The sequence below is a fragment of the Nipponia nippon genome, unplaced genomic scaffold (assembly GCF_047370975.1).
Source record: "Nipponia nippon isolate SJK-2023a ecotype South Korea unplaced genomic scaffold, ASM4737097v1 scaffold_3, whole genome shotgun sequence".
NCBI lineage: Eukaryota > Metazoa > Chordata > Aves > Pelecaniformes > Threskiornithidae > Nipponia > Nipponia nippon.
In genome coordinates this window covers 104,327,969-104,343,294 of record NW_028262347.1, presented here as the reverse complement: position 1 = coordinate 104,343,294, position 15,326 = coordinate 104,327,969, and the positions used below count along the sequence as shown (strand labels likewise).

The 15,326-nt window shown below is 44.6% G+C and overlaps 1 protein-coding gene across 3 annotated transcripts in view; it reads left to right on the top strand.

Moving 5' to 3' along the window:
* PIK3AP1 (phosphoinositide-3-kinase adaptor protein 1) overlaps positions 1-15,326 on the top strand; it is a 45,469-nt gene that overhangs the window by 3,172 nt on the left and 26,971 nt on the right. For 2 of the 3 annotated variants that reach the window (XM_087766318.1, XM_087766317.1), the window contains exon 2: positions 2,745-3,161. The exons of the other annotated variant lie outside the window; for it this stretch is intronic. In XM_087766318.1, the coding sequence (XP_087622444.1) occupies positions 2,745-3,161 (417 nt within the window). The remainder of the gene's footprint in view (positions 1-2,744; positions 3,162-15,326) is intronic. 3 annotated transcript variants of the gene reach the window in all.

The window sequence follows — 15,326 nt, the reverse complement described above, 5'->3', positions numbered from 1 at the left end:
AGAGTTTCCGTGGCTCTAAAAGTGGAGTCAGTAATTTTATTTCTCAGTTCTCCTTTTAAAACCGTTGTTCCTCAGTTTATCCTAGAAATGTAAAAGGCTATAAGAGTTGAAGTAAAAGGGCCTGAGGAGAGCTGGCACAGCTCTGTTAAGGGGAATGGTGTGCCGGTGGAGCAGCGCTATCCAGGGAATCCATACCTTTCCTAAACAGTAGGTGAAGTTCCTTCCTGCTGGGTGCAGAGGCTACACTGCTCTGGGTGATGTTGTCTCTGGGGATATAAATGCTGGCAGGGAACTTGCAGAGAGTCTGTCAAGTTTGCATCTTTTGCCTACATATCGGAGAAGGGAGGCTTCTCGGATACTTAGTGCCCCTGCAGCACAATGCACGTTTAAAATCAATGACCCCACCACCACCATCTTATGTCCTCTCTAAGCACAGCTGCTTCCTTTCATTGAAAGACTGGAGAAGGGCCTGTTTGCTAACAGGTGTAGTTGTGGAAGCTGTGCTTTTTTTAAAAAATGCATGGTAGAATTAGGTGTTCCGTTTTACAGAATGTTAAAATGCCCTGGAAGCCAGTGCTGCTTTCCCCAGAGTCCAGAGGTGGGATTTCTCCCAGAGAGCGCCAGGGTAGGACATTAGGAGCCCTGGGCACACCCCAGAGAGTCGCTGCGTTGTCTCCCCATCTGACGAGGTTGGGCTCAGCTGGCTGTGTTGCAGTGTGTGGGCTCTGTTCATGTCAGATAGTTGTGCTGCCCTTTCCCACTGTAGTGCATGTAAATCAACACGTGGCACTGGAAGCAGAAGTCTGCAGTACTCCTCCCTTTCTAGAATAAAACAACTGGCCTCCTGAGTTCTGCTTGCTTTTGCCGTTTCTCCTCATGTGATTCTGTTGTCTTTGTCAGGTGGTGTTCAGCCAGAAGTGGTATTCTGGCGATAGTGGTGATCTCACTGGTGTGAAAGCCATCTTTTTTCACAGCAGTTTTGCAATCTTAGCTTAACAGTCCCAAGGCTTTCAGTCTGTTTGTCTGCTTTATGAGTTTGCTGGATCCCCTCCATTGAGAATGCTGTCTCCTACAAGCCTCCATCTGGGGTTCAGGAGCTGTAGTCACACAGAAACATGCAGCCGTCCTAGTGAATACTGCTGAACTGCAGTGTCTGTGTTCTCCATAGCTAGGGCATCATCCTTTCACTGCTAGAGACTTTCCATTTATGCAGGTAACCGTAATGCTATTGGTTGAGCACAGAGCACATCTCCATGCTTTACTTCTCAACTGTACCGCTTCTGCTCAACTACAATTTAAAGTTTGTAATTGTATGGTTTAGAGCTGGGGTACTGTAGCCTAAGACATCATTTCAGCCTTCATTTCTTAATGTTCTGGGGAAGGTGGCAAAATGGAGTCTGTGGAGGCTGTTCAATTTTGGTTGAATTTTAATAAGGTGACTGCAAAACTGTCATCGTCAATTCTGGTAAATTCACTCTCTGCAGATACTCTCTTTGGCATGCCAAATTTTAGGCATTGCCTTCTACTTTAATTAGAAAAATCTGCCTTTGCTTGCTTCTGGATGGAGATGGGTTGGAAATGTTGACACTTCTAAAGAGTCAAACTGGAATTAGAAGACAATTTACTAATAAGGTTCGAAATGCTCAGCACTGAAATTTGCCATGGGACCAGAGCCGTAATCCTCAGATCTGGGTAAACTTATTCACAGGTGAACAGGAAAATTAAATTCAGGCTTAAAAGTTTTCTTGAGATTGGTGGGAGAGCACTGCATCATGTCATATTGGTTCAATTGGCATGTGATCTTCTCGGCAAGCTGGGAACAGTTTTAAAAGTGCTTTCATTCCAGAGCACAGAAATGCAGGAGTGTGTAGGCAGGAGCTGTCTCTAGAGAATTATGGAATAAGTCAACTTTGGTGAGTGTATTTTGGGCTGTGTTATGGCCACCACTAGTGTATTAGTTCTTTCCCTCTGAAGAGAGGGTTTGTCATGCCAAAACGGTTGGGAAGCCTTTGTATGACAGTTCTGGGGGAAGGACTCTAACACAGGCTTGCAAAGTGTCTGAAGCCTGAATGATAGGACTGCTGTGCCGCAAGTACTGGGGCTGGCGTACCCTTCACTTGCGCGCATACTTTGCAGGCAGTTTGCTTTCTGCTGCAATGAAGGCAAATGTCTAACACCATGGAAGCCATAGTGACTTCCTGTAAGCGTTGTGGGACCTCATTTAAATAAAGGCCTTTCTTATTTTAGATGTGCCCTGTTTAGTGTATACTCTGCTTGAGCAAGTAATCGTCTGCAGTTGTGTTGCAGAGACCCTATGGTTGCCTAAAATGATTTAACTTCACGTGTAAAGGTGAACTCTCCTTTTCAAGCTAGTTAGTTGTGGAGGTCGGGTTTTTGTGGGTTTTTTTCCTATCAACGTGCTTTAAATCTGTAAATCTCCACATGTGGTTTGTTTCACTTGAAACTACATAGGAAATCCCCTTCTTCATAGGAGGGTTTTTGAGAATGAAAAACCTACACTAGATTTTAGTGGGGTAAATGCAAGTAGGAGTTCAGCCACCCTTAGAATTGCTCTGTGGCTGTGAACACCTCGCTTTGGATATATTTACTGTTCCTTTTAAGTGCTTTGGAGCTTCTGACGTGAATTAATGGGACAGCTCTGTGGGTTTTTTGCTACAAAGCTGTGGGTCAGTTCTTGCTTTGAATTTAATCCTCCTCCCTGTGATCATCTTGCACCTGCACAGGCACCCCTGGAGGATATGATGTGCTGATCGTATATGCAAGTGACGCCACCGAATGGTGTCAGTACCTTCAGAACCTCTTCCTCTTTACTCGGCACGTTAGAAAACACCGGATTCTGAGCTACCAGCTGGAAGGCGAGTCTGCCATCTCCCACCAGGAGCTGGACCTGTTCAGCAGAAGTCGGAGCATCATCCTTTTGCTATCTGCTGAGCTGGTGCAGAGTTTTTATCTCCCTCCCGTCCTGCAGAGCCTTCAGGAAGCTTTATGGCCCCCCTACAAAGTAGTCAAGCTGTTCTGCGGCGTTACAGACTGTGATGACTATTTGACCTTTTTCAAGGACTGGTCTCAGTGGCAAGAGCTCACAAATGATGATGAGCCTGATGCTTACCTTGCAGCTATCAAGAAGGCTATTTCAGAAGGTAAGGTAGCAGCCGTGGAGTTGCGCTTTCTGGTCAGGGGTTGGAGGAGGGAGATACATGATATTGTTTATCCTTATTTTAACACTGGTAATGTGTTTTACTGAAATAGAAAATAAAGCAAATTGCACAACACTTCCTTGTAAAGTAGGAAGTTTTGCAAGCCAATTTTTCTATGCCTGGTCAATTGGTCCCTAATTTGGGAGAGATTGCCAGTGACTGACAGAGAACTTCTGAATGTGGAAGTTATCTTAGGTGCCTGGTTTTGAATGCAAATCAAAAATAAAAACTGAGTATCTTTAAAGTTCTGCCTGTAAATATTGTGCCCTGCAGTTTATTGACCCCAATCAATGGAAAATTATCTTTTCCTTCAGACTTACATTTCTGTCATACCAGAACCAAAATAAGGTTGTCTAATATGTATTCTTTAGCACGAGGCCTAAAGTCAGAGGTATAACCATACTGGCAACAGATCAGCTTGTTACTTATGATGGAATGGCAGAGATTAATTGGAGAATTGCACTGATGGCCTTAAAAATAACCCAACCAGTCTGAAAGTGATCACCTCATAACAAGCACAGAGGACTTACTAGCACAGAAGTGTTAACAGCTGGAGACTAGAGAAGCCCAGTGTACTGAGTTTTAATTGAGTCTGAACTTTCCTAAACTCTAGAGGAGTGTGTGGTACTCCTTTCTCATAGTTTCTGTTGAAATGAAGGTGGAGAGCTCCGGGGAGTCGTGCTGGTCAGGATGTTTTTATGACACTGCCGTACTTAAGGGTTACGGTGTTCTTTGCCAGCCTTAGCAGGATTGGAGTCTTGTGGTTGCATCTTGGATTAAGATTTTTCTGTATTTAGTGGCATAAATGAGGCAGTGGAGTCTTCTAGTGTGTCTGGTGATGTGTGTATAAAGATGCTTTATGCCAGGATAACAATGGCAATAGTCATGATGACAAATTTATCACAGTAAAAATAAATTTTGAAAGTCGTGATCTTGGCCAAAACAGTCCCCCTGAAAAAAGATGACTTAGGGATTGTGCTGAAGATGGCATTCTCAGGTGACCAGGTCACAACAGATGTTTCCTAGTGCCTTTTAAAAACCTGCATAAACTGAAGTTTGCATCTCCCTTTCAAACACCCCTAAAACATCTTGGTTTCCCAATGGATAACCTAGGGCTAAAGTAGTCTGGCTTCTTTGCTTTCAGCTTGGAAGAAGACAGGAAACAGTGGCTGAGCTCTGAAAAATAAAGCTGACCAGAGATTAAATTAGCTTTTCTGACACTTTCTGGCAAAAGTAGAAGTTTAGTTACTGTTTTCCTCCAAACTTGGGTCTAGAGCATGGCACCAATATTTTATTGATTTTAAACGTGCTATTCACAGTTAGGGAGATTTAAACAACATCTCCCTGGATTACTGGTGTTAATGGTTTTACTTAACATCTGTGAGGACTGTCAGAGTTATTTTAGGCCAGAGTGGGAGTAAGTTCTAGTGTAGCTGAAGAGTGTGTGAGAGTACAAAGCGATGTCGATCCTGAAATCTCTTCCCGGAGCCAGCTCTCGCCAGTCTCCTCTGGCTTGCTGCATTCTGAGTGCGCAAAGCGCAACACGGGGCAGAAGAAAGACTCCTGCTTCCTGGGCTGCGGGTCGAGCGGGAAGCGCGAGTGTCTCTGTTCTTCATTGGATGGACTGGCTGTAGTGGGAGGTTTCACGTAGCCAGGTGGATCCCTACTAGTGAGAGGCTTTCACCAATCTTGCTTGTTTTGGGCATATTAAAAATCAAAGAGAATTTGAGGTGAAGGGAAGGGGTCGGGTGTGGGAATTGATCAGCTAGAAACCACTCCGGATCAACTGCTTCTCTCTATACAGAAGTGTTTGTCAAAGGGAAGCACCCTGGTTTTTATGCTGGGAAAGCATATCTGTTGGCAGTGGTGCGCTGAATGTGGAGCCTTGTCAACTAAAGCGCAGCCTCCGTTCTCTTTGACGTCGGATGCGGTCAACGAATTGTATTAAGCTGACCTGGCTCTGTTCCTCCACTTCAACAAGTGGCTCTCCCCAGGTGAGCTAGCTCTCTCTGTGTGCAGCTGGCTGCCCCTTGGTACGCTGGGGGCTGTGCTGGGGGGACCTGGGCGCTGGATCTTCCCAGCACTTCTCAGAGCCCACCCTGGGAGGGGGCAGAGGTGAGTCTTACTGGTAGCGCTATGCTGTCTGTCTGAGCAGCCAGGGAAGTACGTCTTGTGTGCCTGGCTGTTTAGTGGGCTGGCTGCCATACATCTGCGGCAAAGCTTCTTTGGGCTAAGGTGCTACAGTCTGACTTTTCATAGTTGGATGTAGAGTCCTTCTCCAGAGGTGTCATCTCTGCTGAAAGTTGGCATGTGCTGAAAGAAGCTGTGCTTTAGCTTTATGTAAATGGTGTTTTGAAAGGAAGATTGTGCTTTGGATTTTTGTTGTTGTTTCTACATAACAAACAAAAAAATCAGCTTATTTTCTGTTTTCTCACTTGAACAATCATACACTGATCTCAAACTGACTTCAGTATATCTAGAAAATATTTGAGAGAAAAAATGAGATAAAACGAAACTCATTTGCTGTGGAGTCTGCTGTAGCATTTTCCAAATAGTTTGGTGCACAAAGATTCAGAATTTCTGGACTTCTGTTAACTGTTACAGGAGCCCTACCTGATGTGAGCTGTCAGCTGCATGCAAGGGTTGGGTAATGTCAGGCTGTTTCTTCATGCACATCAGAGCAGTTGCCAAGGCAAGCCATCCACTGTCACTCTGACTCTTGTGAAGGAAGAACCTACTTAAGATAGGTTGGTTTCGTGGCAGAAGTATTTGGATGAATATATCAGATCCTGCCTCTGTGTGGGAAGAAAATGACCTCTTCCATATATATCAGATCCTGCCTCCGTGTGGAAGGTGACCTCTTCCATTCTACAGACCAAGTTTTGTGAATGGCCGCAAATGCAAATGCTCTGATGCTTCCTCTGAAGAGAAGACAACCCCAGGTGTACGTAGTTCCCTTTTTGGGTGAAACTGTGAAAACTTTCTTCTTCGTTGGTAATAAAAAATTAGCATCTTCCTTATAGTTTGGTTGCAGCCAACCCCAGCATGAGTGACTTAAAGTAAGAGTGTTTGTGACAGCAGAGCTCTCCCATAGAGAAACACAGCCTGCACTCTGCTCCCAGGACTTCATTGTTAGGATTTTAGATGAAGGCTTTGAAGTTAGGAGCTCTTAGAAGGTCTTAGTTAAGTCCATTCTGTACAGCAGACTGTGAACTTTTCCTGAGTAAGGCAGCCCTCAATTTCTACAGCACTTAGCAGAGAAAGTTTATGACCAGATTTGAAATGATTTGTCTGGGTGTCTTCCTCTGGGAAGTACTTCTCTACACACGTGTTCACCAGTAGTTCTGACAGCAGTGTTGGCACACATTGAAAACCTAAGCCTGATGCAAAAATGACCAAGCTTCAGCTTCTTAATAGCTGAATCCTGAGGTAGTGGAGCATATGACACAGGGAACAGCAAGGGCAAATACTTCTCCAGAGCCTGCACACTGGCCCTGCTCAGGCTATGCTGTTGCCTCTAGCACAGCTATCAGGCTGTGGTTTGTTTAGTGCATCATGGGAACATGACACCCCCAGACAGTCACACACTGAAAGCTATTTTAATTTTTATTAGTTTAATACAAATTCAGAAATGAGGAAGCACTCATCTTGCCTTGTTGAGAACTGTGTGCTGACACAGACTCTTGGTTTCTTGTAGGTGGGGCATTTTTAACTTCTACAGTTTCTCAATCCTGGCAAACTACAGAGGGCATGAAGGTTTCCATTTGTAGCCACTCCTGTTATCCATGGGGAAGTTTTTCAGGCTATGCAATAACTGCGCTAAGGACGTGGAAATGCTCGGGATGGCACTGTAGAAACCAGCTCAGGTCTGACAGGGTATAGTCACCAGCCAGGGTGCAGTGACCAGCCTGCTACTTAAGCCCTCTTGTCTGGCTTGTGATACCACACCATGCTGTGCTGTGTGCATTGGGCAGCTGGAAGTCTGTGCCACACAGTTGGAGTCCGTGACCTTTCTCTTCCTCCTGTGCTCTCAAAGCTCAGTTGACATCTGTTTTGTATTATGCACGTTTCGGCTTCTCCAGTTTATTTCAGCCCCTACCTATGTTGTCTTGAAAAATTTCAAATTTCCTGCATTAAAAGTTTATGTTTCCAAAGCATTTACTAATTAATCAGTGGCTTTGAACTTTCTGTACCCAAGCAAACTCTTGCAGGGAAAAACCCAGGGAAGTCAACATCTGCCTGAGATTGCTAAGGTGATAACTGAATGTAACAGTAGCTGTGAACCGTGCTGTTGAAGGGCAAATGCAGCCTTGGCTGAGCAGAGCTCTCATGCAATGAAATGGACAAGAAAGAAAGATCAGTACCAAGCAAACTCCTTGCAAAATAGGAGGGTCAGAAGTGCAAGTGAGGAAGCATGTGGTGAGTATGGAGGACAGTGGACAGTTAGAAGGAAGATGAGAATTTTGCTAGAGCCCTGTGGATGAGGAAGAGCTGGAATCTCATTGAGAGATGCCAGAGACCAAGGCAGTGAGCTTTTGTTGGGATGTTATTATTCTCCCTCATGTACATGTCAAGGAATTGAAGTAACGTCCTGGCTTTCTTCTGTTGCACTGGCAAAACCATGAATGAAACTTGAGAGCACATCACAGGTCAGGTTGGAAGGGACCTCTTGAGATCATCTAGTCCAACCTCCCTGCTCAAGCATGGTCAGATAAAGCAGGTTGCCCGAGACCATGTCCAGTCAGGTTTTGAATGTCTCTGCAAGTGGAGACTTCACAACCTCTCTGAGCAACCTTTTCCAGTGTTTGACCACCCTCAGAGTAACAAAGTGTTTTCTTGTGTTCAGATGGAATTTCATGTGTTTCGGTTTGTGCCCGTTGCCTCTTGTCCTGTCAGTGGGCACTATGTAGAAGAATCTGGCTCCCTTTTTTTCATTCCCTCCCATCGGGTAAACATTGATAAGATCCCCCTGAGTCTTCCTTTCTCTAGGCTGAAGAATTCCAGCTCTTGTAGCCTGTCCTCGTATGAAAGATGCTGTGGTCCCCTAATAATCTTTGTGGTCCTGTGCTGGACTCAAGCTGTAAAGGTAAAGTAACCTTGGAATAGGCTACTGGGAGTTTGAGGTCAGGTTGGACAGATGCATAAGATGTTCTCAAGTGTGTCTCAACCCAGGGGGATGAAGTGGTAGTATGTGGGAGATTCCCTTCAGCCTGACACTTCTGTAATTACTTGATTGCTAGCTTTTGCTCATTGCTGCCATTTAGGGCTAGAGCCCTAAATTCACAATGAATTTTTAAGTTTGGCAGGAGCTGCTCTCCCTGTTATATTGGGGGTTAATATAAATGATCTGTTCAGCGATGATACATAAATTCCTATTTGTTAGGTATCTCAAGATTTCTGCTGAAAGGCAGGTTTTTCCTAGAGTAACTCATTGGCCAATAGTCTTTCTGTGGAAGGGTGTCAGACTTTGTTCATTTGATTGCTCAGCTAACCTCCATGTTAGGCCTTGATGCACTTATGACCACTGCTTTACCATGTAACTGTTTCAGGACACAAGCACAGTGCAATCCAGTGTTATCTGGTATGTTACCCTTATACTTGAGATGTCCTGAGGAATGACAAAGCAAATACCATAACCTAGAAGAACAGTCTGTGGCTTTTGTGGATAAATTTGAACACTCTTTCCTTTAGTTCCCACCCTTAAAATTATGTTAACTCACATTGAATACTTTTAAGGGCAACTTTTCACTAGAAACCACAAAAGCCACCAGACAGTAGCAGAGCTGCACACTGTAGCATAGGACAGCGGTGATCTTATCTCAGGTGCTTACTACAACAATTCATTGAGATGCAGGTGCTTTGTATTGTACAGAGGCATTGGTAACTATTCCTCTGACAGTAGCAGTTACTGTGTCTGTTGTGCTGTGTTTGTTTCTGGCAGGTAGCACTTCAGTCAGGACTACTCTGTCAGCCTGAGACTTGCAGGTGAGGCAGTAGTGAAGGGGATGCTATAAACTGGGAACTGCAACCTCCCTCCCACAGGTCCGTTCAGTCCTGTATGGGAACATGTTCCTAGAAGAGGGAGTGCTGTAGTGTGATTTCCTTGCCTGTGGAGTTTGCTGTTGCATGTGGAGGCAGAACAAAACCTGAATGCTGTAGCAGCTCTTCCCTGTGCTGCTTGTTAAATTTCATAAACCATGGCCATTGAGGAACATTGGATGCAGAACATAATCCTGCTAGGAAGAGGCATGACATGGCCAAGTACTTTATGGGAAAGTTGTGCCACCGCCTTAAAGGATACATCCTGGAAATAAAGCAGCTAAAGAGAGTTCTGTGAGTTAATTTGACATCCCTGGTCATCTTCTTAGAGAAGGATCATGAAGCTATGTCAGATCAATGCCTCTATGAAACTACCTCCTTAATCTTTGGCCTTACAGAAAATGGTGCTTTGGGATCTGTTATATTGCGAGAGAGCTAATACTGTATCTCTGAGGCTCCAGCTTGTGAGCAGACCCCAGTTCATGCAGCTCTAACTTACTGCGATGTTCCTCTAGCCCTGCTGGAGTCTCTTTACTTGTCTGTATGAGATCCTAGATGAGATCCTAGCATTGTATTTTTCTCACCAGCTGATCTCTTCAAGCCCTCATACTGTGCTCCCATGTCCTCACAATGTTCCTGAAGAGTTTCCAGTCTCATGCATGCAATTGCCATTCTCTACAAGATCCATTTTGGCCCTTAGGAGGTTCTAGAAACTGCAGATTGGATGTGGATGCCTATGTCAAGGTTTTGATATCTGCTTGCATCTTCAGAGTCTGTTTGGATATCAGAAGTACAGTAAAGGAAGCAAGCTGGAGGTAGGAAGGGGCAGGAATTGATGTACAGACCTAAAAGGACAGAGAAATGTGAAGGTGGAGACCATTTGGTGTTTACTTCTGGCTCTCAGTGCTCTGTGGAGGAATATGTTCTGAGTAGTCCTATCTCAGAGAATTACATCCAGCATTTATTTCTGCCAGCTTATTGGAGTGACCTTGGAGACATGAGGTAGCATGATTATCTGCTGTGCTGCAATCCTCCCTTGCTTCTTTTTTTCCCCCCTCTTTGAAGGGGAAAAATTAGGTAAATTCTTAAAACTGTATTTTTCTCTGTTATATTGTCTTGAAATAGAAGATATGCTTCTTTGACCCTGCTCTTTGAAGAGGAACGGGTGAGGTATTAGTCAGCCCTCTGGGTGCAATGAGAATCCGCTTCATTATATGGGAGCTCTGCAGCCTGTCTGGTTCTCACTGCCTGTCAGGGAGAGGAAACTGTGACGCTCTTGCACAGGAGTTAAGGTTGAGAGAACATAGTGGTAGCTTGCTCTTCCTTGCAGATGGTTATAAATGACCGATGCTGGAAACGCCAAGACTTCAGGGAGCTGGTTAAAGCAATCAGAGAAACCGTAACTAAGCCCGCAAGTGATAGTGAGAGAAATGCACAAATGGCCTTATCCATCTGCAGCAAATGGGATTGAGCAGTTGAAGTAGTCTTCCCAGCTGCAGGATGGATGCGTTGTTATCAAGGTGCTTCATAAAGTTCCAGTTATGCACATTAAAAGCAATACTTCACGGCTCATCTTTCATGACAGCATGAGATTCAAGCAGTGCTAACATAGGTGCATACTAGTTTTCTAGACAGAGACATTGAAATGATAACCCAGAACTAGTAAAGTACAGAAACTGGTGTGGTTAGGAAGCGTTGGACTATAATAGACTTATCATATTTCTCTGTTGCTTCTAGTTCTGATAATCTCCCCACAAGTTGCTTTAAGGTAGTGACTAAGCCTAATTCTAAGTATCTGCCAATGTGAACTGCAAGGCTTTAAAGCACCTGCTTAAAATAAGAGCCCAGTGACCATCTCTGATGGCTTCTTCCAAGTGTGGAACAGCTGAAGTAATTTCTGCAGCATCTTTGCAGAAATGTGTGGTTAAACCAAAGGTGCTTTATGGAGCAGGTCTGAAGAGATGTGTGGGGCAGACTTCAGGTTGTTTCTAAGACCTTTGTTGTGCGCTTGGACAGTTGTTTTGCTTCTAGGGTTGCATTTTGCAGGATTTTCATGGCTATTCATTATTACCACAGAAAACTTTCAACGTGTTTTTCAAAAGTGACCTGAGAATAACAGTGGATCTTGAGTTTCCCAGGGGGAAGTTTCATCAGTGGCATAGGCTGGCCTTAGCATGGACTGCTGCAAAAGAGAGTGGTCCAACTCATTCTCCACCTTTCATCTGGCTGGATGATCTGGTGTGGCACTGGACTGCAAGGGTGGTATTCCAAGAAAGACTATTTGAAGGAGAGGGAGGGCAGGACTGCCCTTCCGGTAGTAATGTGGCCTTAGATCTACAGAAGCCGCTTGTAGAACCACACCTTCAGTCAAACAGTGATCTCCTGGTGGGATGTTTCCAAAGCAGCTACCCAGCTCTCTTAGGTGGAATTCCAGCTTGGTGGGCTTTTCTGTGGACAGTCTTTTCTGTCATGCAAGTGTTATGGATTGTGCTTAAATTGAAGCAAGGAGATACTGCAAGAGGAGAGAGAACTAATCAGCAAGTTGGATGTTTGTGTTTCTTGCATGTGGTTGCTCAGGGAGACTTGAATCAGTGACGGATGTAATGTGATTCTTGTCACCCTCAAAAATCATCAGCCATGCACACACTTTTTCAGTATGTGTTGTCTCCTCCTGGCACAGGTGGTTGAAGTGAACTATTCTGGCCCCTCTTTCTTGAGATTTTGGTCATGTACACAGTGTCTGTTGTCTGGGTGGCCAGAACCCTGCATCTTCCTCAGAAGCTCTTTCCCCTCTCTGTCCTGTTCCCGTGCACCCCAGCTAGTTCTTTAGGTTTATACGCTTAATCCTGACACAAAATGACCACTAGGCCTGTGAGACCCTCAGGCTGAGAGCTCAAAGAATTATAATGAGTTGGCTTGCAGTTTCTGAACCATAATAGCCAGGCATGCTTTTAGCTTGAGGCAGGCATAGTGTGGTACATGTTTGCTTGAACCTTAGTGAAAGAACAAGCTAAATATACTTCGCATTTGTACCATGCTCTAGACATGGTTAGATAAACTATGTTATCTCTGTGTTACAAGGGGAACTCTGCGTTTCACCCCTGAGCTGGCAGCTACTGTCTTTGCAGTAGGTATGAGTGAAATGTATAAATGTTCCTCCTCATCCTGAAGTTCAGGGACTAGCAGCTTAGCTTACACCCCCGTTGTCAGCTGCTGAAGCAGAGATCCTGGTCCTGCGTCTTGCTGACGCAGCCAAACACGTGCTCTTTTCCACTGGTTCTGCTGCGTGGGCCATAGCCTCTGATGAAAATAAAGACAAGAAGGGGAAAGAGAGCTGTGATGGGTGCAGCTGTATTTTAAACTGCTATAGCTCTTTCTGTTGTGAACATCTGCCCCCAGACAAATGCACAGTTTTTTTCTTTTTTTTTTTTTTTTTGTAGCTCAGCAGACTCATTAAGCTGGGATAACTCTCTGGAGTGAGGTCTGCATTTGAGCTGAAACAAAGTCTGTTCTGGACAAGTAACAGCACTGTAGGGGCAGTGTTGGTACTCATGCGCTCTATTAGGTAATGGAAGAAGACATTTCTTCTCTGGGACTGTGCAAGGTCATCTGATGAGGTTTCTAAGAGCAGAATTTGGCACAATCTCAGAACAATATTTTGAGGGGTCCATATTTGGGGAACGTCTGTTTGTTACCGGCGTTGGAGGAAAATCTGTGCTGAATTCAGACTGTGTGTTTTCCCTGAGGTCTTGCACGTTGCAGCTATGAATCGCTGTTACCTCAGGTGCATCCAGTTCTTTACATTAAAGGTCCTGCTCTCAGCTCAGGGCTGCTAGTGAATGAACAAGAGCTGTAAGTTTGAAAGAGTTCTGCAGGAGGTCACAAACTGCAATTTCCTCTTTAATCTGTGATAGGATTAGTGAGTGTTGTCTTGTCATCCTGGGGAAATTGCTGAGCTTCTGTGAAACTTCCCTGTGCTTAGATCTTTTGTGGATGGTGCCGTCATGCAACCTGCAGCATTACAGACCAAGAGCATACCTTCCTGAGCTACTGAGGAAGAGGGGGCTGCAGACCAGTGATCCCAAACTGAACTATAAGAGCCTATCCAATAGTCATCTGCAGTCAAGGCAGAGGAGGCTGAGGGGCATTGCTGGGGCAGACAATGTGTGGTAGGCAGTTTCCCAGCTATTACCTGTGTGGCACTGTATCCATGACAAGAATTCCAGTGGCATGTTAATCCAGTTCCCATTTCCATCCGTTGCTAATGCAAGAAGGACTTCCCATCTGGGATTCCTACCCCTGCTTCTGCACATAAGGAAATGTCATGTGAGGTGCGATGGTTATATGCATCAGGCTGATCACAGTTGCTTCACAGCTGACTTTGCCTCCTCAGTCCCATTTTTCATCTGACATTAATAATGAGTGCCAGGAATAATTAAAAACTGTGCCCAGCCCAAGCAGCCACCTGGAAGTTACTGGTGACACTTGTCCCTAAATTGGAATATTCCCACAGAAGGTACCTTTGATCCTGTGGGTTACCTTCCTGTTCTCTGCCAATTCCCCATCTGCTTGAGGTTTTTATTTTACCACTCTCTCCTAGTGTCTGGTATTTTTTCATATTTTTTCTTCTTGCTTTCTCTTCTGTGTCCTGTCCAGTCTTGTGGCTTTTCAGACTTTCCTTTCTTAACCTCACTGTTCTCAGAATTGTGTGCTGAGTTTCCTGTTCCTGCACCCCAAGTATGGTATTTATTGGCCACTTTCTCATCCCTACCTTCCAGTACTTACAGGAGTGACACGGAGTTGCCCTTGGCATTGTAAACAACTCTTGGTGACTCAGCTTTCTCCAAATCCTTTTCGTTTCAAAGATGAAATTAAAAAATAACTTGGAAGCAGCGTTTGGGAACATCGAACCAGGAAAAGTGAACAGATTCATGCACTTGGGTTAAATTTTCATGAAGATCATGAAAGCTTCTTGCACTCCACTGCGAAGACATTATTCTCCTTTCAGTCACTTGTCTGTAGTTCTAAAATATAACAAAAGAAACCTGTTCCGTGAAGTTTGGATGAGATGTGCTTTATAGAGGAACTGTGGAGTAATGTATGTTTTTGAGTATTAAGGATATATATTGTCTTAGGAGGTTACAAAGGTAAAAACTGTACCTTCTGGCTTCTCACAATTTGCTGAAACACTGATGCTGTCCCAGTTGTGTTCTTTGTAATGATACAGCTTCCCTAAGAGATGCACAAGTGTGTGTGCACACACTGGCTCAAGCAAAACTTGGCATAGTAAAAAACAGCTTGTTTCCCTGATGGAGGATGAGAACTAGTTTATTGTAACTTCCAACTTTACAGAACAAATGAAACATGACAACTTCTTTGTAGAACTGAAAATCTGTCTTTAGGCACTGTGCTTGTAGATGAGCTGCTTGGGGTGAGGGGTTTGGAGAGAAGGGGGAGATGTCCCACACTTTATTTGTTCTGTATGGACAGTTCTACAAAGTCTTACATTTTCCTGTGTTTTTTCTTCTCACCTGTTGCTTTTCTGCATGCTTCTCTCCACTCTGTTGAAAGGGAAAATGTTACTGCAGGATAACCCAGTTTTGAGGGGTTATCACAAGGTGTTTTCACTCCTGAGCATGTATCTCCTTGGTAAAGCAGGGGCTCTGAGGTTAGCATGATAAAAGATAACTTTCCCTGCTTTCCCTGACTACTTTGTCAGTACTCTGCTTCTCGCAAATGCAGCTGAGTTGCTCTGGGAGACTTAACGTCCTTGTTTGCACTTGGAAAAGGAGGCTAGCCAGTTGCAAGCTTCAGGTGATAGCAGGAGCTCTCTTTGAGGGCCTTCCCTCTTGCTCTGGGCGTACTGAGATGAAAGTCCAAGGCCTCGTGAAGGCTAGTTGTCTCAGCTGGTGAGCTGGTCGATGGACGGAGTCGGAAGTGTTCACAGATGCCAGCGAGGGGGTAGTCTGCACATGCAGAACCTATAGGGACAGGCTGTTGCCCAGTTGTGCCATTTACATTAATATCTGGGTGGCAGACTGGTCTGGACAGGCTGCTGACTCCTTCTGA